This window comes from Octopus bimaculoides, chromosome 11 (genome assembly GCF_046866305.1).
Source record: "Octopus bimaculoides isolate indiv1 chromosome 11, ASM4686630v1, whole genome shotgun sequence".
Classification (NCBI taxonomy): Eukaryota; Metazoa; Mollusca; class Cephalopoda; order Octopoda; family Octopodidae; genus Octopus; species Octopus bimaculoides.
In genome coordinates, this window is record NC_142938.1 from 46,735,368 (window position 1) to 46,758,119 (window position 22,752).

At 38.7% G+C, this 22,752-nt stretch overlaps 1 protein-coding gene across 2 annotated transcripts in view; it reads left to right on the forward strand.

Moving 5' to 3' along the window:
* LOC106872771 (uncharacterized) overlaps positions 1-22,752 on the forward strand; it is a 73,302-nt gene that overhangs the window by 706 nt on the left and 49,844 nt on the right. For both annotated transcript variants that reach the window (XM_089359942.1, XM_089359941.1), the window contains exons 2-11: positions 2,739-2,844; positions 5,831-5,880; positions 7,044-7,191; positions 8,924-9,024; positions 10,924-10,966; positions 14,258-14,418; positions 15,255-15,351; positions 16,674-16,797; positions 17,707-18,756; positions 20,708-20,823. In XM_089359942.1, coding sequence (XP_089216068.1) covers positions 2,739-2,844; positions 5,831-5,880; positions 7,044-7,191; positions 8,924-9,024; positions 10,924-10,966; positions 14,258-14,418; positions 15,255-15,351; positions 16,674-16,797; positions 17,707-18,756; positions 20,708-20,823 — 1,996 coding nt within the window. The remainder of the gene's footprint in view (positions 1-2,738; positions 2,845-5,830; positions 5,881-7,043; positions 7,192-8,923; positions 9,025-10,923; positions 10,967-14,257; positions 14,419-15,254; positions 15,352-16,673; positions 16,798-17,706; positions 18,757-20,707; positions 20,824-22,752) is intronic.

The window sequence follows — 22,752 nt, forward strand, 5'->3', positions numbered from 1 at the left end:
AAAATGTTTATAATCGTATGAATTCCCGTATGTAGAACACAAATTCACAAAAATTTTCTGAAAATTCCCCAAAATAAAAGTTTTGAGGGGTTATATGCCATGCATAAAGCAGAATTCCGCCAATCTTTTTATACACTTACGGTATGTGTGATTTTATCTGTTTGTCCACACGGGTACTCTTATACAGGTATGCCTTATGTGTGAATTCTGTAATTCTGGACAAAAACAATGACATGCACACATACACACATGTATGTATGTGTGTAGCTTGTTTTAGTCAATGAATTGCGCCCATGCTAGGTGCCCGCCTTGAAGGGTTTAGTCGAACAAATCGATTCCAGAACTTTTTTTCTTCAATCTGGTGCTTCTTTTGGTCTCTTTCGTTCAACTGCTTGCTTACGGCAATGTGAATAAACTAACTTAGCGGTTCGGCAAAAGAGACCGATAGAATAAGTATTAGGCTTACAAAAAATAAGCCTTGGGGTCGATTTGCTCGACTAAAAAAGGTGGTGCTCCAGCATGGCCGCAGTCAAATGACTGAAACAAGCAAAAGAGTAAGAGTATATATATACAGGGTGCAATGGGTAAATTGTTACTGTTTTATATTTTTAATTTTGCACAGGCACATTGCTTTTGATTTTGTCAACTACACAGTACAGAAGGGTCAGTTGAGCACCAACTCTGAGAAAAACAGCACCATGACACAGTTCACTCTGCCAGAAATTTGGACACAACATGCTATACTGATTGGCATTGATGCTGGAAGTTCCAATATGAACATTTCAAAATATTTGGGTGTCAATCTGAGGACATGCACCAAGAGTAATAAAATCAAACATCTAGTCAACATCATGGTGTTTGGAGTGATCACTAGTGATGGTGATGTTATACCTCCATTCATCTTCCCACACGACCTCTGACTTAACAGGGAGGCCTACATCAAGTGCCTGGAGGAGATAGTGCTGCCTTGGGTCAAGAGGGTGGCTGCTGGAAGACCCCAATGTCTGGCAACTGGACTCTGCACCATGCCACACAAGCAGGAGAACCCAGTCATGACTGTCAGACAATTTCTGCGACCACATCACCCCTAACATCTGGCCACCTAACTCCCCAGACTTCAACCTCCATAATTATTATGTGTGGGGCGCAGTTGAGTGAGAGACCAATAAAACCCTTTGCAACACCAAAGATGAACTGAAGGCAAGGATTATGGTAGCATTCACTAACTTAATCAAGGAGACCATCCAGAAAAGTTGCAGGAGATGCTGGAGGCCATGATTGAAGCCAATGACGATTTTATTGAATAAATTTACTCCTTAGTGTTTCAAGATATTTTTATGTAACTTTGGTAAATATCTGTTAAAATGAGATATCAGTGTTATTTTTATTTTTGCATAATTTAGACGGCAGTTAATTCACCACACCCTGTGTGTTTATATATATGTTTATATATGTATGTATGTATAAATATATGTATATATATATATATATATATATATATATATATATATATAATGTATGTATATATATATATATGTATGTATGTATGTATAGAGTGTTTGAAGTGGTGTACCTTTATTGTATATTGAGAAAAAGGAGGCAGTCAGAATTTCTGATAATTTTTTGTTGGCGCTTCTGTTCGTTTTTCTAACTCATCAAGACAAAATCAAAATCAAAAAAAGCTCTTTTGGTTTTGAGCTTGTCTTTACGATTTCGAAAAACTAACGAAAGTGCTAATAAAAAATTATCCAAAATTCTGACTGCCTCTTTTTCTCAATATATATATATATATATATATATATATATATATATATATATTTATAAACATAATTAAGGGATCAGCAAACATTTGCTTCACCACATACTGAAGTTCAGAAATAGCAGCTAATACCGAAGGGCTTGGTAAAAATTATTAATTGTTGATTTATTAATAAATTGATAAACCTTTACCCTTTTAATTATATATATATATATACCTATATATTTTTTATTTATGGGTTAAGGCTACCATTGGTTTTATGTTCAGAGAAGTCCCTCAGCAATCGTCAAACCTGTCACATGGAACATCTGTGTTCTTCTCTATTTTGGATTAATCCAATGGTAGCCTTAACCCATAAACAAATAATTTTTATCCACCATTGTTCAATATTAACATGTGTATATATGTGTGTATGTTTGTGTGTTTTTGGCTGTAAAGTTAGGTAATTGATTCAAGGAGTGATGGTTTCATGCATTGCTCTCATATATGCATGTGTGAAACTTGGTACAAAGTCTTTGATGCAGTCTATTAAGTCTCCTCCCACATATCCAACTGATTCAAAGCTATTTCATACACGCATGGGTTGGACTGGTTTTCTTCAGTACATCATCTCATCACTTATGATCCCTTTGCAATTTCCTTTGTGAGTTTCTGCCTCTTGAAATCAACTTTTCTCCACTTACGTCTTTTTTGTTTTTCCTATTCTACAGATTCCTTTCACTTGAATCTCTTGACCCTATTTTCATGCAACTCTCATCCTTTATGCGTATTACATATCTTTCAAACTACAGCCAATTTCTTTCTTATTCTGTTTCTTTCTTAGCTTCTTTGTACTCCTCTCTTCAAGTTTACTGTCATGATGCATTCATTGGAGCATAGTTCTCTATTTACTTTCCAGCTTTCACACATCCTCTACACTTATTGCTCATATTTCACTGCAGTAGTGTATTTACTTTTCTTTTTTTTTAATTTTTTACAGCTCATTCTGGGCACTGATATGGAAATGTCCAAGGAAGAAAACAGTGAAAAGGATTCTGGTATTGAAGAAGTTTCACCACAACACAAAACACTATCATTTACTGAAGGTACATTAAATTATTATTGTTATAAGTTAGGGGAAAAGGCATTAAGCTAGCTGAATTGTTAAACCATTAGAAGAAATACCTTGCAGTATTTCTTCCTCCTCAGAGTTCATTCTGAGTTCAAATCCCACCAAAGCACATTTTACCTTTTATCCTAAAGTCAGAAGCAAAACAGAAATTCCCAGTCAAATACTTGGTGTTGGGGTGAGTGGGGGCAATAATTTCGGCTAAACCCTTCCCTCAAAATTGTGGTCAGTGATCAAATTTGATAGAGTTGTGGGGAATCTATTCAGTGGTATTTGTAATGTAGGAGACTAGAGGATCATATTATTAACTCCACTCCAGTGTTTCTCAAAGTGGGTGGGGTCTATGAAGATTGAAAAGTGGGAGTGGACAGATACCCAGGCTTAATAAAGTTATCATACACTGAGTTTTAACCCTAGCTATGCATTATTTTGTTGCTTTGAGATTTCAATGATGTAATTGTTTATTTTTAGAATGATATTGTTGGGTAGTCAGACCCTGTAGCAAATTCAATAAATGAATTTAGATATGACTTGGAAGAAAGAGTCACCTCGAGGCATATTACCAAAGATTTGAACAAATTTTTGAAAAAGAATGCCAAAACTGGATGGATGAGATGAAAACTGGTGACACTAGAGCATTAAAATACTGTAACTTTATATTGTCTAAAAAAAAGTTTTTGACACAAATTTCATGGACACAATTGATATTTTATGTAGGATGTTGAGAAAAAAAACATTGTTGTTCAACACAAGTTGGAAGTGTTTGAACACTGAGAAAAACAATGACGAAGATTTTGCCACATATGCAGGTAGAGTGAAGAGAGAGTGTGAGAGATTTAAACTGGATAAACTAACCCCAGACTCGTTCAAGTGCCTGATTTTTGCTCAGGGATTTACTGCTAAAAAGGATGCGGAAGTCAGGACAAAAATTCTCACAAAGTTTACATCGCTAGACCATTGAAAACTCATAATCTGGCACTTTCAGTGCTAGAGGTGGCAGGGATTTATCTCCCTGCTAGTTATATAAACAAGAGTACATTTTGCACCAAAAAGCCAATGTGAGAGCTTCTCTCATGGAAACTGTTGCAGTATAGTTTGTTCTAAGAGAGCATCCATGTTTAAGTGGGGATAAATATTACCCCTCAGTATTGAAACTGTCTTTGTTGCTAATATCATCATCATCATCATCATCATCGTTTAACGTCCGCTTTCCATGCTAGCATGGGTTGGACGATTTGACTGAGGACTGGTGAAACCGGATGGCAAGACCAGGCTCCAATCTAATTTGGCAGAGTTTCTACAGCTGGATGCCCTTCCTAACGCCAACCACTCAGAGAGTGTAGTGGGTGCTTTTACGTGTCACCCGCACGAAAACGGCCACGCTCGAAATGGTGTCTTTTATGTGCCACCCACACAAGCCAGTTCAGGGGCACTGGCAACGATCTCACTCGAAAATCCTACGGGAGCCAGTCAGGCGGTACTGGCAACGGCCACGCTCAAAATGGTGCATCTCATGTACCACCCGCACAAGAGCCAGTCCAGGGGCACTGGCAACGGCCACGCTCAAAATGGTGCATCTGATGTGCCACCCGCACAAGAGCCAGTCCAGGGGCACTGGCAACGATCTTACTTGGCTTGCCGGGTCTTCTCACGCACAGCACATTTCCATATATATATATATTTATTTATACACACACACACATATCTTAAACAGGCTAACTGGCTAATTGCAACACCAATGCCTGTTCTGGTACTGTCAATCTCTATATCGCTGGCAAGGAGGTGAGTCACTGCTGTCTCTAGTGGTTGATGTCTGTCATTAACAACACCAAACAAGGTCAAATGGATGTGATCTGGTGGCCTTGGAGCTGGGTGTAGTGGGGGTTCATCTACCTGCAAGTGATAGAAACAAGAGTGCATTTTGCACCAAAAGCCAATATGAGTTTCTCTCATGGTAGCTACTGCAGTATAGTGTGTTCCAACAGAACATCCACATTTATGCAGGCATAAATATTACCTTGCAGGATTTGTTCCATCCCTTTGTGTTCTGCAGTCATCTTTACCTTACACCTTTCAAGATTCATAGAATAAAATACTTGTTAAATATGGATTTTTTCCTTCACTTACAATTTTAGACCTTGTGTCTATAATAGAAATTATTATTATTATCATAATTTCATGATGCGGTCAAGATGGTGGATGACAGAATTTGTAGAGAACAGGACAAAACATTTTAAGGTTTCTTTTACATATATTCTGAATTCAAATCCAGCCAAAGTCATCTCTATATTTTCTCCTCCTGGTGTTGATTTACTAATTTTCCCCTCATCCAAAATGTTGCATCTTATGTCATCATCATTTAACATCTGTTTTCCATGGGTTAGATAGTTTCATTGGGATTGGTAAGCTCGAGAGCTGCATCAGGGTCCAGTCATCTGTGTTGGCTTGGTTTCTACTGCTGGATGCCCTCCCTAACGCCAACCACTCTACAGAGTGTAGTGGGTGCTTTTTACATGTCACCGGCATTGATATTGATCATGATTCACTCAGCTTGACGTGTCTTCTCAAGCACAGCAAATCACCAGAAATCTCGGTCACTTGTCATTACTTCAACAACTGAAGATCATATTTCACCACCTTCTTCCACGTCTTCCTGGATCTATTGCTTCCACAGGTTCCCTCCACAATTAGAGATCAGCACAGTCTTAGAAATTTTATTATGTGCAAAGTAATGGCTTGCTTGGCAGAGCATCAGACAAAATACCTGGTGACAGTTATGTTCTGAGTTCAAATCCTGCTGAAGTTGATAAAATGAACACCATTGGGGATTGATTAAGTCAACTGTGCCTTTCCCCAATATATTTGCATTAGAAATCTTCATTGTACAACCAATCTTATTAGTTGCATTCAGTGATTGGTCAAGGCATGTCCAAATAAACATTCTACATTTCTTTTGTTTGTAGAGAGCGACAGTGAAGACGATGACTTCTGTGCCAAGTTTTCTCGGAAACAGGTAAATATTTAAAAAAAATTTTATTTATGGTTCCAGATTCAGTCACATTGTGGCACCTTTGGCACCCCAGACCAACCAAAGCCTTGTGAGTGGATTTGATAGATGGAAACTAAAAGAAGCATGGTTTTGTGTATCTGTATGTGTCCTTGTGTTTGTTCCCTACCTTCCACTGCTTGACCACTTGTGTTGGCTTGTTTATGTCCCTGTAACTTAGCGGTTCAGCGAGAGGGACTGATAGAGTAAGTACCTGTATTTTAAAGGAAATAATATGTACTGGGGTTGATTTGTTCAACTGAAGCTTTCAAGACAGTGCCCCAGCATAGTATAACCTTTACACTGTGCTTGAAGTAATTACAAATCATTAAATATGCAAGATGTATTTATTGGTGTAGGAGATCTTCATACACCATCATCATCATCATCGTTTAACGTCCGCTTTCCATGCTAGCATGGGTTGGACGATTTGACTGAGGACTGGTGAAACCAGATGGCTACACCAGGCTCCAATCTGATTTGGCAGAGTTTCTACAGCTGGATGCCCTTCCTAACGCCAATCACTCTGAGAGTGTAGTGGGTGCTTTTACGTGCCACCGGCACGAAGGCCAGTCAGGCGGTACTGGCAATGGCCACGCTCAAAATGGTGTATTTTACGTGCCACCTGCACAGGAGCCAGTTCGGCGGCCATTAAATATTATTTAGAGGAAAATAAGATTCAGACACTGTCCACATGAAAAGACCTCAACTAATATTTTCCTCCTCACAATGCTGACACCAACTTAACTATTTCTTTCTTTTGCAGATAACATCTCTGAATTTTTGAATCTCTAAACATATTGTGGTCTTTTTTTTTTTCTTTTGTATTTTGTTTAGCTCTGGATAAGATCCGGTCAGTGTTACTCCAGCCATGACCATCTCATGTTTTCTTTTCTCTTTAGACACAGTTTCTAAGACTACAGTATCTAATATGCCAATGTGTCCTTCCTCACTGTTATCTGAATGAGATTTAGCTGATATTTCTAGCAGATAGGATCACCCATAAGAAGCCCCTTTTGTTCATAAAGACTAATCACACACTGACATTGATTCAGTTGGCTATGTTCTTTCTCTACCAATTTGTGGCCAACGTGCAAAATCATTTTTATAATTTTTATTTTTACACTTAGACTGCTGTTATTAATGATGATGATAGTGATGATGATGACAATGCTGGTGATGGTGATGACAATGCTGCTGTTACTGACAATGACGACAATCATAGAAATGCTGTTAGTGAGCCTGTTCGAAACTTACTTCTGCCAGATATTGAATATGGTAAATATATCTTTGCTCTTTTCTGACTCTCATTTTCTTTCTCACTTTCTCTCTGTTCCCTCTTTCTGCCTTCATTCTTATCATCATTGTTTAATGTCCATTTTCCATGGCATAGGTTGGACAGTTTGGCAGGAACTGGCCAGTCAGGGAGCTGTCCAGACTGCAATTGTCTGTTGTGGCATGGCTTCTACAGCTGGATGCCTTTCTTAATGCCAATCCCTTCCAATGTGTTGCAGATGATTGTAAATTCCAGGGTGGCAGCACTAATCAGTGATGTGTATAAATGCAAGATTATTACCAGTTCAAATATACTCCAGGCACCTGTGCCCAGTGTCGCCTTTCTGGCACTTGTGCCCGTGGCATGTGTAAGGACTTTCGACCGAGATCGTTGCCAGTGCCGCTGGACTGGTTCCTGTGCATGTGGCACGTAAAATACACCATTTTGAGCGTGGCCGTTGCCAGTACCGCCTGACTGGCCTTCGTGCCGGTGGCACGTAAAAGCACCCACTACACTCTTTGAGTGGTTGGCGTTAGGAAGGGCATCCAGCTGTAGAAACTCTGCCAAATCAGATTGGAGCCTGGTGTAACCATCTGGTTTCACCAGTCCTCAGTCAAATCGAATGGAAAGCGGACGTTAAATGATGATGATGATGAAGGTGGTGAGCTGGCACAATTGTTAGCATGCTGAATAAAATGCTTAGCAGAATTTCATCCATCTTTATGTTCTGAGCTTAAATGCCTCCCATCCTTTTGGGGTCTCACTTTACTTTTTTACTTGTTTCAGTCATTTGACTGTGGCCATGCTGGAGCACCGCCTTTAGTCGAGCAAATCAACCCCAGGACTTATTCTTTAGAAGCCTAGTGCTTATTCTATCGGTCTCTTTTGCCGAAATGCTAAGTTACAAGAACGTAAACATACCAGCATCGGTTGTCAAGCAATGTTGGGGGGACAAACACAGACACAAACATATACACACACACATATGTATACATATATACGACGGGCTTCTTTCAGTTTCCGTATACCAAATCCATTCACAAGGCTTTGGTCGGCCCGAGGCTACAGTAGAAGACACTTGTCCAAGGTGCCACGCAGTGCGAATGAACCCGGAGCCATGTGGTTGCTAAGCAAGCTACTTACCACACAGCCACTCCTGCACCTCCTGGGTCAATAAAATAAAATACCAGATGGCCACTAGGGTCAATGCAATTTACTTACTCTTTTTCCTCCCCACCAAAATTGTTGGCCTTGTGCCAAAATTTGAAGCTATTATTATTATTGTCACAAGCTGGTAGAATCTGTAGCATTTTGTTCTGAGTTCAAATTCGGGCCGACCAAAGCCTTGTGAGTGGATTTGGTAGACGGAAACTGAAAGAAGCCCGTCGTATATATGTGTGTATATATATATATATATATATATATATATAATGTGTGTATATATATATATATATATATATATATGTGTGTGAGTGTATGTTTGTGTCTGTGTTTGCCCCCCCCCCCCAACATTGCTTGACAACCGATGCTAGTGTGTTTACGTCCTCGTAACTTAGCGGTTCAGCAAAAGAGACCAATAGAATGTGAGATGGACTTTCGTGGTTGAGGAAATAAGTACCAGTCGAACACTGGGGGCTAATTAAATAAAGCAACTCCCTTCCCCAAAATTGCAGGCCTTGTTCCTGTTACAGAAAGGATTATTATTATTATTTCTTCCATTTTTTTCTCTCACAGGTTCCCTTGAGATATTGGAGAATGAAAACCACATTAACAGTGATGATGATGATGATGACGATGACGACGACAAGAAATTTAATATCATCAAACGGAAAAAGGTCAGAGAGCTTGTATGACTTGTCTTCTTACATAGGCACAAAGCCACCTGTTTTTAAGGGAGAAAGATTTACTGTTGTTTAAGCTGATATCCTCAGCGAATATCTGCATTTATTTCATTGAGAGTGGATAGGCAAAGTTTGTACAATCAGTGTTAAGGGTCCATATGAGATTTTGCTATTAAAATTTATCTGCAATAAACTGGTTATGCTTCTATAATGCATGAAATATTTTAATTTTTTTTATTCAATTCATAGGTGTAGGTGTGGCTGTGTGATAAGAAGCTTGCTTCCCAACCACATGGTTCTGGGTTCAGTCCCACTGCATGGCACCTTTGGCAAGTGTCTTCTTTTATTGCCTTGGACTGACCAAAGCCTTGTGAATGGATTTGGTAAACAGAAACTGAATGAAACCTGTTGTATATATATATATATATATATATATATATTTAGATACATATGTGTGTATTTGTGTCTGACCCTTGCCACAAACCGGTGTTGGTGTGTTTATGTCCCTGTCACTTAGTGGTTTGACATAAGAAGCTTGCTTCCCAACCACATGGTTCCGGGTTCAGTCCCAATGCATGGCACCTTTGGCAAGTGTCTCCTTTTATTGCCTTGGACTGATCAAAGCCTTGTGAATGGATGTGGTAGACAGAAACTGAATGAAACCTGTTGTATATATATATATATATATATATTTAGATACATATGTGTGTATTTGTGTCTGGCCCTTGCCACAACCAGGTGTTGGTGTGTTTATGTCCCTGTCACTTAGTAGTTTGACAAAAGAATCTGATAGAATAAGTACCAGGCATAAAAATTAAAAAAAAGTACTGGGATTGATTCATTTGACTGAAAAAATCCTCAAGGTGGTGCTCCAGCATGGCCACAGTCTAATGACTGAAATAAGTAAAAGAATAAAAGAATTCCAAATAATATTTAATAGGTGCAGGAGTGGCTGTGTGGTAAGTAGCTTGCTTCCCAACCACATGGTTCCGGGTTCATTCCCACTGCGTGGCACCTTGGGCAAGTGTCTTCTACTATAGCCTCGGTCTGACCAAAGCCTTGTGAGTGGATTTGGTAGACGGAAACTGAAAGAAGCCCGTCGTATATATGTGTGTGTGTATGTATATATATATATATATATATATATATATATATATATATATATATATGTGTGTGTGTGTGTATATGTTTGTGTCTGTGTTTATCCCCCCAACGCACCGATGCTGGTGTGTTTACGTCCCTGTAACTTAGCGGTTTGGCATAAGAGATCGATAGAATAAGTACTAGGCTTCGAAAGAATAAGTCCTGGGATCGATTTGCTCGACTAAAAGGCGGTGCTCCAGCATGGCCGCAGTCAAAATGACTGAAACAAGTAAAAGAGTAAAAGAGTTATAAAAATATAATATGATTCTTTTAAACAGTGAATGGCTAGGAGGGTCCATCCAGATAAAATAGGAAACAAAGGGGTCCATATGCAAAAGATGGTTGAGGAACACTGCCATAAAGACATCCAAGTCTGATGCTGTAATACTTTGCTTCAGACACTATTATCCTGTATATCATTATTATCATAATTTATGCAGTTGCTCTTCCATAAGTTGAGACATGGTTGGATGATTTTTATCATTCAGCTTCTAAGGTATCCTCATATGACAGACCATCTTGTATTGTCCTGTCTTGCTGCTTTGTTCCTGTGTCTATATGGAACATTTTTATGAAACTGGTGAGGTATATACATCAGTTGGTTTCTAAATATATAAGCATTTTCCCTGGCATGCTAATGATTCTGCCAGCTTGCTGCTTTTATTACTACTACTATTACCAGCCATAAATGTACATTGATATCTTTACTCCATCATTTCCAGCCGTAATTCTTGATCTCTATTTTTCTAGACATCATCACAGAAAAAAGCCAAGAACAGTTTCCATGACAACGGTGAGTTGATTATGTTAACCTTGTTGTTGTTAAATGCAATTCTTACATACACAACTTTTTTTTCTTTTTATAATGGTTTGGTTGTTTGATGTTCCAATGGCCTTTACAGGCCTTCCACAACCTGTCAGATATATGCAGCAGATGTTCTCCTTGATGGTCATATCAAAAGCATGACCATGAATGTAAATTCCAGTGAATAGGGTTCTGGAGGGAAAGGGCTAGGCAGAATAGTTAATAAGGGCAAGGTGGGATGGAGTGGGAGGAGGAATGCAGCAAGTTGGTAAGGTCTGAATGGAGGTAACAGCCTATAAGCCTTCTTTGGCAAACAGTGGCAACTTTAGTTGACCTCACGGGGAGACAGCACATCTATGGGCCAAAGTATGGAGTGTGTTGTATAGCTTCAGACACATGTTTGTTGTTGTGATAAGCTAGTTTCAAGAGTCCTAGAAATGTTAAGGTTTTTTAAGCCAGTGGAATTCTGGTTTAAGCATCCCATATGACCCCTTGTAATCTTTGTATTTTTTGGGAATTTTCAGAAAATTTTTGTGAATTTGTGTTCGACGCACAGGAATTCATATGATTATTAAAAAGAAATTTTTTTTAAGCTCACCCCACATAAATCTTAAAATTTCCAGTCTTTTTTGAATTTTTGTTTTGAAATCAGTTAAAGAATATGGGATTTGATTAAATCTCAGCAATGGACCATTGAATGTGTTTATGAGGAGAAAGATACTGCAAAACATATAGGTCAGGGTGACAAAGAAACATGGAAGGTATCAGGTGGTTGTGAGATGTGCTAAATCACCCACAAATCACACAAAAAATATTTCATTTTGCATAATCATTTTAATTCTGGTGTGTAGAACACAAAATTGCAAAAATTTTCTGAAAATTTCAAAAATCAAAAAGTCGAAGGGTTAAATGGGTGCTTAAACCAAATTCTGCCTTTAAGCCTTTAAATCTACTCTTGTAAATTGTTATCTTGTATGAGAGGGTAGATGGTGAAGACAAGAAGTTATCAGATTACAGCAGACAAGGAACAAAGCAACTGGCATCATCATTTTAGTATCCACTACCATTCTTGCATAAGCGAAACAGAATTTGCTGAAGCTGGATGCCCTTCCTGTTGCCAACCTACTTCTTTCCAGGCGAGCTATGTTTTTGCTCAATGTTGAAAATAAAAAACAATGACAATCATTTGCAATTATCACATGATGTCAAAACAAAGAGAGACATACACACACACAGACACATGCATGCTTCTTTTAGTTTCTATCCACAAATCCACTCAAATGGCTTTGAATAGCCTATGACAGAAGATACTTGCTCAAGGTGCCACACAGTGGGATGAACCCCAGAACCATGTGGTTGAGAAACAAGCACTACATAAGAATGTTATGAGCAGAAATATGAATTTGTGTTCATGTAAACAAATATTTAGCCTTGCTGTGAAGAAAAGGAAATTACACACACCACTTCAAGTTTGTCCAGATTGGTGTATTCTATGAATAACTTTATACTGCTAGTCTCTATGGGACCAAATTATAATTGATCTTTGGTGATAATGCTTTATCAAAATCTGAAACTGTTCTAATCAACCTCTTCTTCTGACCACTGAGAAAGAGTCCTTTCCCCACTGCTTTATTGGTTACTCCTAGTCTTTACCTTTCCACCGAGACTAAATGTGTGTTTACTAAAAAGGCATACTTGTAAATTTATTTTACACTTCCATGCCACCATAGATGAGCGTTAAATGATGATATATAGATATATATATTTGACAGGAAGGACAACAAAAGAAAGAAAGAGACCTCGATATTATGCAAATAGAGGAATTTATCTGTAAAAATATGTGACACTTATTCAGTAGCCATGATAAAACTCCAAGTTTCGGATGCCAGGGTGGGAGCCCACGCCAACATCTCTTCAGTTTTCTGGCCAATTGAAAATTCCTGTGAAAAATGACTGGCATCCGAAACTCGGAGTTTTATCATGGCTACTGAATAAGTGTCACATATTTTTACAGATATATATATATGAACATTGGGCCTCACCGAGGCGATGACTACTGACCGAGACCTTTGGAAATGTGCTGTGCGTGAGAAGACCCGGCAAGCCAAGTGAGATCGTTGCCAGGGCCCCTGGACTGGCTCTTGTGCGGGTGGCACATAAGATGTACCATCCTGAGTGTGACCGTTGCCAGTACCGCCTGACTGGCCTTGTAGGGTTTTCGAGCGAGATCGTTGCCAGTGCCCCTGGACTGGCTCTTGTGCGGGTGGCACATAAAAGACACCATTTCGAGCGTGGCCGTTTTCGTGCGGGTGATACGTAAAAGCACCCACTACACTCTCTGAGTGGTTGGCGTTAGGAAGGGCATCCAGCTGTAGAAACTCTGCCAAATTTAGATTGGAGCCTGGTGTTGCCATCCGGTTTCACCAGTCCTCAGTCAAATCGTCCAACCCATGCTGGCATGGAAAGCGGACGTTAAACGATGATGATGATATATATATATATATATATATATATATATATATATATATATATATATTGGTGCAGGTGTAGCTGTGTGGTAAGAAGCTTGTTTATCTACCACATTGTTGTATATATTCATATATATATATATGTATATATATGGGTGACACGTAAAAGCACCCACTACACTGAGTGGTTGGCGTTAGGAAGGGCATCCAGCTGTAGAAACTCTGCCAAATTAGTTGCACCAGTCCTCAGTCAAATCGTCCAACCCATGCTAGCATGGAAAGCGGACGTTAAACGATGATGATGATATATATATATAACTCTGTGTGTCTGTCTTTGACTCCGATCACCACTTGACAACTGGTGTTGGTGTGTTTACATCCCTGTAACCTAGCAGCTTGGAAAAAGAGACCGATAGAATAAGTACTAGGCTTTAAAAAAATAAATCTTGAGGTTGATTTGTTCAACTAAGACGCTTCAAAACTGTGCTCCAGTATGGCCACAGTCAAATGACTAAAAACAAAATAATAAAAGAATACATGTAAAACCATTCATTGCTGTTTATAATATTGTCTGCCCACATGTTATGTTGCACTTGGATGTATGGGAGGTTTGAAAGGTGAGCATGGTATCTCATTAGGATTTAAACTAATTATTTCATAGCTCACTGTAGAACTATCTCACATTCCCCTCCCCTCCCCACACTTTCTCTTGCTCTCTTTTCTCTACATGACATTCACTATTTAAATTCTCCTCCACTCAAATACACTGATATATTTTGTTTGATAGAATCTTTGTTATATTATCTTGCAGTGTTTAGTGACAGCCATGAAAAGAACAGTGATAGTAGTGGTGATGAAACGGGACAGAAGGAGGATAGTGATATGGGCGGAGACAGCAATGGAGATAATGATGATGATGAAGGTTTCAGTGCATTAAAGCTAACAGCAAAACTGAAGGCTAAACTGAAAAAGGTATCTTTTTTTTTTAATTTTTTTTTTTTTTTAAACCCTATCATTATTCTTTTCTACTCTAGGCACAAGACCCGAAATTTTTTGGAGGGGGCCAGTCGATTAGATCGACCCCAGTATGCAACTGGTACTTAATTTATGGACCATGAAAGACAAAGTCAACCTCAGCAGAATTTGAACTCAGAACGTAAAGACAGATGAAATACTGCTAAGCATTTTGCCCGGCATGCCAATGTTTCTGCCAACTCACTGCCTTTTTTTATCCTGTCATTATTGCTACTGATGTTGTTTTGGTTATATCTGTCATCTTTTGTCATTTAAAACAAATTTTGTTTGCATTTATATTAGTTGTTTTAGTGAAAGCTGGGTCTTTGCGTTTTTCTTGGAAAATAACATCTATTAACACTTTGGAAACACTGCTGGAAACATCTATAACATTTTCTTGGAAAATAGCATCTATTAATTCCTCCTTGAATAACTGCAAGTTAATGGTAGTATGGAAAATGTGGGCAGGGAAAGAATTCCAGAGATTAGTGTTCTGGAGATAAAGGGTTTGACATAGTGATTAATGGGTGGGGAGGGCTGGTCACTTTAGGTGATAATTAGAGGAGGAGGGTTGGGCAAGTTGGAGTGGCACAATATAAACCCGCTTCAATGACTCTATTTGGTCTCTGATAAACTTAAAAGTCTTAAACATGTCAACTTAAGAATTCCTTCAATGTTTGCCTCTGTTCGTCAGTACTCCTTTTTGTTTTCTTTTAACCCCTTTACACCCTTTTCTGTATGTTGTTGCCCATATTACTATAAAACATTAACCAGTGCTTACTCGCATTTCACAGGGTGCTACCAAACAGCCACGGAAAGAAAGAGCCTCAAAGACTAAGGCAAAGAATGACCTACTTGAGCTTCATAGTGAGACACAGCGCCTCATTAGAGGTATGTATTCTATTCGTCAATGGTGTTGTATGGTTGGGGGTGGATAACTGGGTGTTTTATGCTGATTGGTGTTCTTGTATGTATGAGGGGGAGGATGTGTTGCTGGATATATACATATTTTCTATTTTGGGGCTGGTTTGTGTGTGTCTGGTGTGTTTCAAGTGATTGTTTATCCTCAGCATGTTATGGTCAGAGTAAACCTATGTCAAAGTCATTTCTTATGTAACCACGCAACAAAATAGTAAACTGAGGATCCACTAGTATTTTAAGGGCCCCCGAAAAAAAATTACTTTAGATGTATGTGTTGTTATGTATTGCAAGAAACAGTTTGGTTTCTTTCTCTAACATTTTACATAGTTCAACCTACACAAGTTAATGTGTGAAAAACAAAATAGGAATTTTGAAAGAAGTTTCTATAAAAATAGTTTTTAAACATCAGATGGTTATGGGGGTCCAACAGAATAGAATAGTAATTGAAGGGGCCCCATAGGTAAAAAAAATGGTTGAGAACCCCTGTGGCAGGTTCACATAAAAAGCACTGAATTTGGCTGTATTTCTTTGTTGCTGTGTGTGTGTCTATGAAAGATGTTGCATCCATGAAAAAAACAGACACTGAATTGATGAGGGAATAATTTAGATGCAGGCAAAAGTCGTAGGAATGTAGTTGAGAAGCATTATTTGAAACTGTGTGGTTTGAAGTTCACTCTCACTGCACGGCATCTTGGGCAAGTGTCTAGCTGTGGGTCAACCGAAGCCTAATGAATGAATTTAGTAGAAGGAAACTGTGTGGAAGATCATTGTGTGTATGTGTTTGTTCCCCACTCCTGTGCTTAACAACAGTTGTTGGTTTAGTTATGTAGCAACAACTAAATGGTTAGACTAAAATGGAAAAAAAAAAAAAAAAAAAGGGACTCTTTGAATAAGTACTAGACTTCAAGTAAGAAATGGAGTTCATTTGTTCAACTAAACCTCTCTAAGTTGTGCCCCAGCATGGCCATAGTCCAATGACTGAAACAAGTAAAAGGATAAAATACACACACTTGTGGTTCTGATCCAATAATGCCAGAATGAAAATGGTTTTAACCATTTAAAGAATATAGACTAATACACACTCTCTGTCTTTCTGCTCCCTCCCCTCCCCCCTTCTCTCTCCCTTCTCTTCCCCTCTTCTTTTCTCTCCCCCTCCACCCTCCCTTTCTTGCTCCTTCCCTTTTCTCTTCCTCCCCTTCTCTTTCCCTCTCCCTTCTCTCTCCCTCCCCATCTCTCTCGTACATGTGACTCCACACAATACCTAAATTTTATACTGTTATATCCCATTTTAGAATCAAAAGTCAACCTTCCATACCATCAGCCAGTTTCAAAGTCCCTCAACGTCTTTCTGGATCGAGCTGCCCGCAAACAGCAACAATACCGGGCTTTGCTTTCGTGTGCAACTAATGAGAAACTGTAAGTAAACAACTATTAATGTCTCTACAAGATATTTGTCCCAGATATTTTTTATCTCTTATTTTTTTTGTTGAAATGCATAACTTCAAATAATGCATAAGTACAGGCAGGGCTGTATGGTAAGTTTGCTTCCCAACCCCATGGTTTTGGGTTCAGTCCCACTGCATTGCACCTTGGGCAAGTGTATTCTACTATATCCCTATTTGACCAAATCCTTATAAGTGGATTTGGTAGATGGAAACTGAGGAAGCCTATATCAGGTATACATGTGTATGTATATAATTTGCCAATGAGATCCAGAGATTCTCAGTATAGAAGACACTTAGTAGTGTTCAAATGATTCAAACTTAGACTCTGATGTCTTTATAAGGGATCAATTCCATGTGGTAAAGAATGGCTATAAGAGGAATCAAATTGAGCAAATAAAGATATATATTAAATATGGGTATGAAATACAAAATATGTATATATGTATGTATGCAAAACGAGAGAAAGTGGAGACTTTCAGGCGAATATTTAAGTATAAATATATTGATATTTATATATTAATATATCAGGCTTATACAAACAACAGAGAAAATTAAAGAGGAGGAAGTAAGATGTTGTAACGTTGGTAGATGTAGTGTAGGAATATATGTGTGTGTTTGTAATTTGTTCATCCTCCCCTACTGCATGACAACTGGTGTTTTGACATGTGTTAGATGTAAATGAACAACACCATCCTACAAGCAGTGTCATTCCACGGGGGAAATGTTGGCCATAGAAAATCTACTTCACAGCAAATTCCATCTGACCCTTGTAAGCATGAGAAAATGAACTTTAAAACAATAATGTTGATGCTAATAATAGTGAAACTGATGCTAATTCTCTTGTTTTGTTAACTTTTTCTCTCTTATCTGTTTTTGACAGGAAAGTAAAGTTTGTCCAAGACACTATTGAGAATGACTCCGTTATGTTCAGATCTGTCTCCTATGCCGAAAACATCGACTCGTTATTGAAAGAAACTGAATCAGTTGATGATGGCAATGAGGCCAGTGAACAGTCTAAGACAACAGATGGTAGTGTGTCTAGTCAGGGAGTTTCTTCCTTGTCTTGTACTGGCACCAAAGGCTTGGAACCTTCAGTAAACAAGAAACAGGGTGAAAAAGCTATAGATTGTGATGATGATGATGATGATGATGATGAACTGGATGAGTTACCAGATCTTTTTGTCAGGGCCAAAAATCTTTTATCGAAAAATACAGAAGATGACTCTAACCACCTCCCTGATATTCCTGTTGATTCAGAAAATGTTTCATTTGACCATAGCCAGACATTGGTGGATAAGGTTGTTGAAGAAGAAGAAGAAAAAGTAGAATGTAATAACAACAATGGAGATGGTGTTGATGACGGTAGTCAAAATAGTAATGTTAATAGAGAGCCGATTACATCAAGTAGTAAACCAATGGACAGTAGCACTAATAACAATTCTGGCTGGGTTGTTGACAGTAATGGTATAATGCAAACTGATGACCCTTTCATGGATGAATTGCTGTGTTCAGATCTTAACAGTCAGGCCCAGACAGCGTACACTCCATCACTTCAAATACAGACTCAAACGCCGCTTTCTGCTGAGCTAGTGGCAACAACACCACCACCACCACCACCACCACCAACAGCTGCAGCAGTTGTAACAACAAAAAGCCAGGCAACAGAATCATCATTAGATACAGAGATTGTTGCAAGTAGAGGAGAGACCAGCCAAAAGTCAATGAAAAAGTGCCTACCTTTAGAATTGCTTGGCTCTGATGTTTGCAGCTTCACTCCAAAGTTGAGTGGTAGTTTGACCCAAGCTATCAGTTTGGATGGTGATGATGATGAAGTTGAAGAACCTCGTGGTAAAGATCTACTCATGCAGAGATTATTAAAGTGCACCAATGTCAATAAGGGGCGGAAACACAACACAGAAGTTAATATCAGGTAAATTTTTTTTGTTTTTGTTGCTTATTTTACTGATGTTGCTATTGTTGATGAGGTACCCTTGCTATTCTTACAACCACTACCACCCTCTTCGTTTTTATTATTCTGAGAGCTTTTCATTACATTTAACTGGTACTCTGTCAGTTACGACATTGAGTATTTCAGTTGATCTGATCAACAGGATAGCCTGCTCTCATGAAATTAATGTGCAAGTTGCTTGGCACCCCACAGGCACATGTACCTGTAACATAGTTCTCAGTAAAGTTTCAGCATGTCACAGAATCTAACAAAACTAGCCCTTTAAAATACAGGTATGTACTACACATTTTTGCTAGCTTAGACTTGGGCAATGTAGAATAACGTGTCTTGCTCAAAGACACAACATACTACAAGGTATTGAACTCACAAACTTACAATCATGAGCCAAATGCTTTAACCCTTAAGCCATGTACCTTATTGTATTTACTGACATCACTACTACCTCTCATTCCTTCACTCACCAATAGGCTGTATATTCTCTCACCTTTTTCTGTTGTTGCTGTGTCTCCCTTTACACAATGCATATACTGAATACTTCTCAATCCTAGTCATAATATTCTACAACAGCTATAACAGAAATTTCTGTGGTTAGCCTTCTGGGCTCCTTGACAGCCTTCTCCAGTTTGCCCTAAACTCTTTATATCTGCTCACTAAGCCCTTTACTTTTGATTTCCTCCCCCATCATCTTTCACCATGTTTCTCTTTGTCTTCCTCTGCTTCCTTTTTCATTCATTTCCCTCATTCCTTTTACCCTGCCACATTCATTCCTTCCTCAGTACATGACCCATCCACTTCATGACTTATCCACCTCATCCCATTTCTCTTCACTAGATCTACCCCACTCTCCTCTGTGGTTCATTGTTTGTCTTTCTCTTTCTTTCTTTCAGCAATACTCTTATCTACTGAATCTTTCTCCTTTTCATTCTCTTCAGTTTACTCATCATTCTTTACTCATGTGTCACATTAATCATAACCTTCCTCACACACGAAATACACCTTTCCCTCTAGTGTCAATGACACTTGCTTCCTTATTAGCACCCAATTTTGGAATTTTTGGAAACCTCTTGCAGGGTCATTTGTCATCTCCATTCAATGTTTCTCTTAGTTAGCAAAATGTTTTCCGCACTTACCATCACGCCATTTCCATGATTCAACCCGACAACCTCTCCATCTGCAACTTCCTCTATATACACATAAATGTAGCTGCCCCAGTGGTACATGTGGCTGTTAATGTGTTAATTCAAAACATGTGAAATCAAAATCGAACCGAATCCGACGACTGGCACCCATGCCAACCTCTCCTTCATTGGACACTAAACTCTGCTTGCGAAGACCTGTTGGGGGCAAGTGAAATCGTAATTGAACCATACTCAATGACTGGTCACCGCGCCAGTGGAGCACTAACAGCACTGTCGAGTGTGTTCATTACCAGAGCAGCTGTCTGGCTTCCGTGATAGTGGCCTGTAAATAGCACCATTTGAGCGTAATCGTTACCAGCATCGCCTTCTAGCACTTGTGCTGGTGGCACGTTGGAAAATCATCCGAGCGAGGTCATTGCCAGTGCCGCTGGACTGGCTCCCATGCAGGTGGCACGTAAAAACACCTTTTTGAGCGTGGCCGTTGCCAGTACCACCTGACTGGCCTTCATGCCGGTGGCACGTAAAAGCACCCACTACACTCTCGGAGTGGTTGGCGTTAGGAAGGGCATCAAGCTGTAAAAACTCTGCCAGATCAGATTGGAGCCTGGTGCAGCCTTCTGGCTTGCCAGTCCTCAGTCAAATCGTCCAACCTATGCTAGCATGGAAAGCAGACGTTAAACGATGATGATGTGAATAAATAAGCCTTACAATTTAACAGAATAATCTGAAGGATTAAATGCGAAAGAGTTAATCTTGCTTGATTTCTTTTACAGTATTGTTGAGAAAGAATGCGATGATAATCAGAAAGAAAATCTAAAGTTGACTACTGTTACATATCACATGGATTCTGAACTCAGTCAGCAAAATGAAATCCAGTTAAACAAACCTGGTATTTGGTTTTATATATTTAAAAAAATTTTTTACATTCCCATCATTCACCTTAATTGTTTTTTCTTTAATTTCTATCTCTGTCTATCCCTCATAGAAATTTTAAAAAAGTTGCAGGATGTCATATGCAGTTACCAATAAATGACCATAATATGGTGTAGAGTTGTTAATCTGGTGCAGGGATTCCCAAAATGTGTTCTGCAAAACCCCTGGGGTTCCATATTTTTTTAAAATAATGTTGAAGGATACTGCGGCCAAAGAAGTTTCGGAACCACTGACCTAGTGATTAACTAAATGTTTTTAGGTTTACCGAAATCATGCCTCTGTAGGGATTCATACAGTGGTGTTTGTTGTTGTTTGCCGATAGTGCTGTCTGTGAAATGCGTTTCTCACCATGCAAACAGACGAGCATATGATGCACGTGTTTGTTGTATTTGAAGATGAGGAAAATATAAAGGTTGCATGGGAACCACTGATCTAGCGATTAATTAAATGTTTTTAGGCTTACCAGAGTCATGCCTTTGTATGAGTTCAGACAGTGGCATTTGTCAATAGTGCTGTCTGTGAAACCCCTTTTCTCACCATATAAATGAGTGTATCACACATGTGTTTATTGTGCTTGAAGATGTATGCAGGCTTGCAGCATACATTTTAGTAATGGTGATGTAGCACCATTCAACACTTGTGTAGTGCTCCCTATTGCATGGTTTTTACTTTAAGCACTGAGGATTCCATTACAAGCACCAAGTATTCCAACTATAGAGTAAGGTAGCCACACAATTTTGTAACAGTGTTATTTCCATGTACAGAATAATATGATACCTTGACCCACAAATATCCTGTTGTCCGTGAAATACTAGGCTCAACTTTTATACTGGGTCTATGGAAAATTCCCAGTTTTTAGGCCAAAAAGAGGGATTGACTTTTACATGAAATCGACTATCACTCGAGCATATGCGGTGCATGTATGTGTCTGTGTGTGTGTGCGTATATATATATATATATATATATATATATATATATATATATATATATCACATGATCACGTGACTAACCAGACTATCAGATGTTATTACATATCACTAGTCTCAATGCGATTTGTATCGTTTAAGCTTCTGAATGACGCCACCCTGCTGGCTAGGTGAGTGGGCCAACATTCTCCCCTAATTGAAAGAGAGACTGGTGCAACACAAATTGTTTTGCTCAAGAACACAATGTGCCACCCAGTTGGAATTGAACCCACGGTCTAGTGATCATGGGTGCAACAGCCTAAACACAGCCATGCGTCTTCACACTATATATATATATATATATATATATATATATATATGTGTATATATATGATAGGATTGCTTCAATATTGAAGGGGTAGTCTGAAATATCTAAGCAACCAGAGGATAGTTAAATCCGAAGGCACTCCTGGAGATTACTTGTGTGGGTACCGTCTTTGTTAGAAGCTATCCAGAGGCAGGTAATTTATCGTTTAAACCGCAGTTTATAATTATAATTAAGTGGAGAATGGAGAAGCAAACGCAAGAAGAAGCATGTCAAGTGGGCTAGTTAGCCATTGATTTAATTATGTGGAGATTGTATAGTAATTAAGTCAATGGCTAACTAGCCCAATTGACATGCTTCTTCTTGTGTTTGTTTCTCCATTCTCCACTTATATATACACATACACACTAAATGTTGATATTCTGCTTGTCACTGTTTCAGTGATACATTGCTGATGTTTACATTCTTTGTCAACATCACAACCCTTTGCTTTACACTTTCAAAGAGATGTTTATATAAAAAAATCCCTTATTTGAAAAATGGTTAAGGGTTGCTGAAAGGAAGAGCATTCAGCCATAGAAGCCTACCTCAAAATCACTTCCCTTCTTAACCCTGCTAGATTGGAAAAATGTTCCTTAAACAAAGAAATGCATAT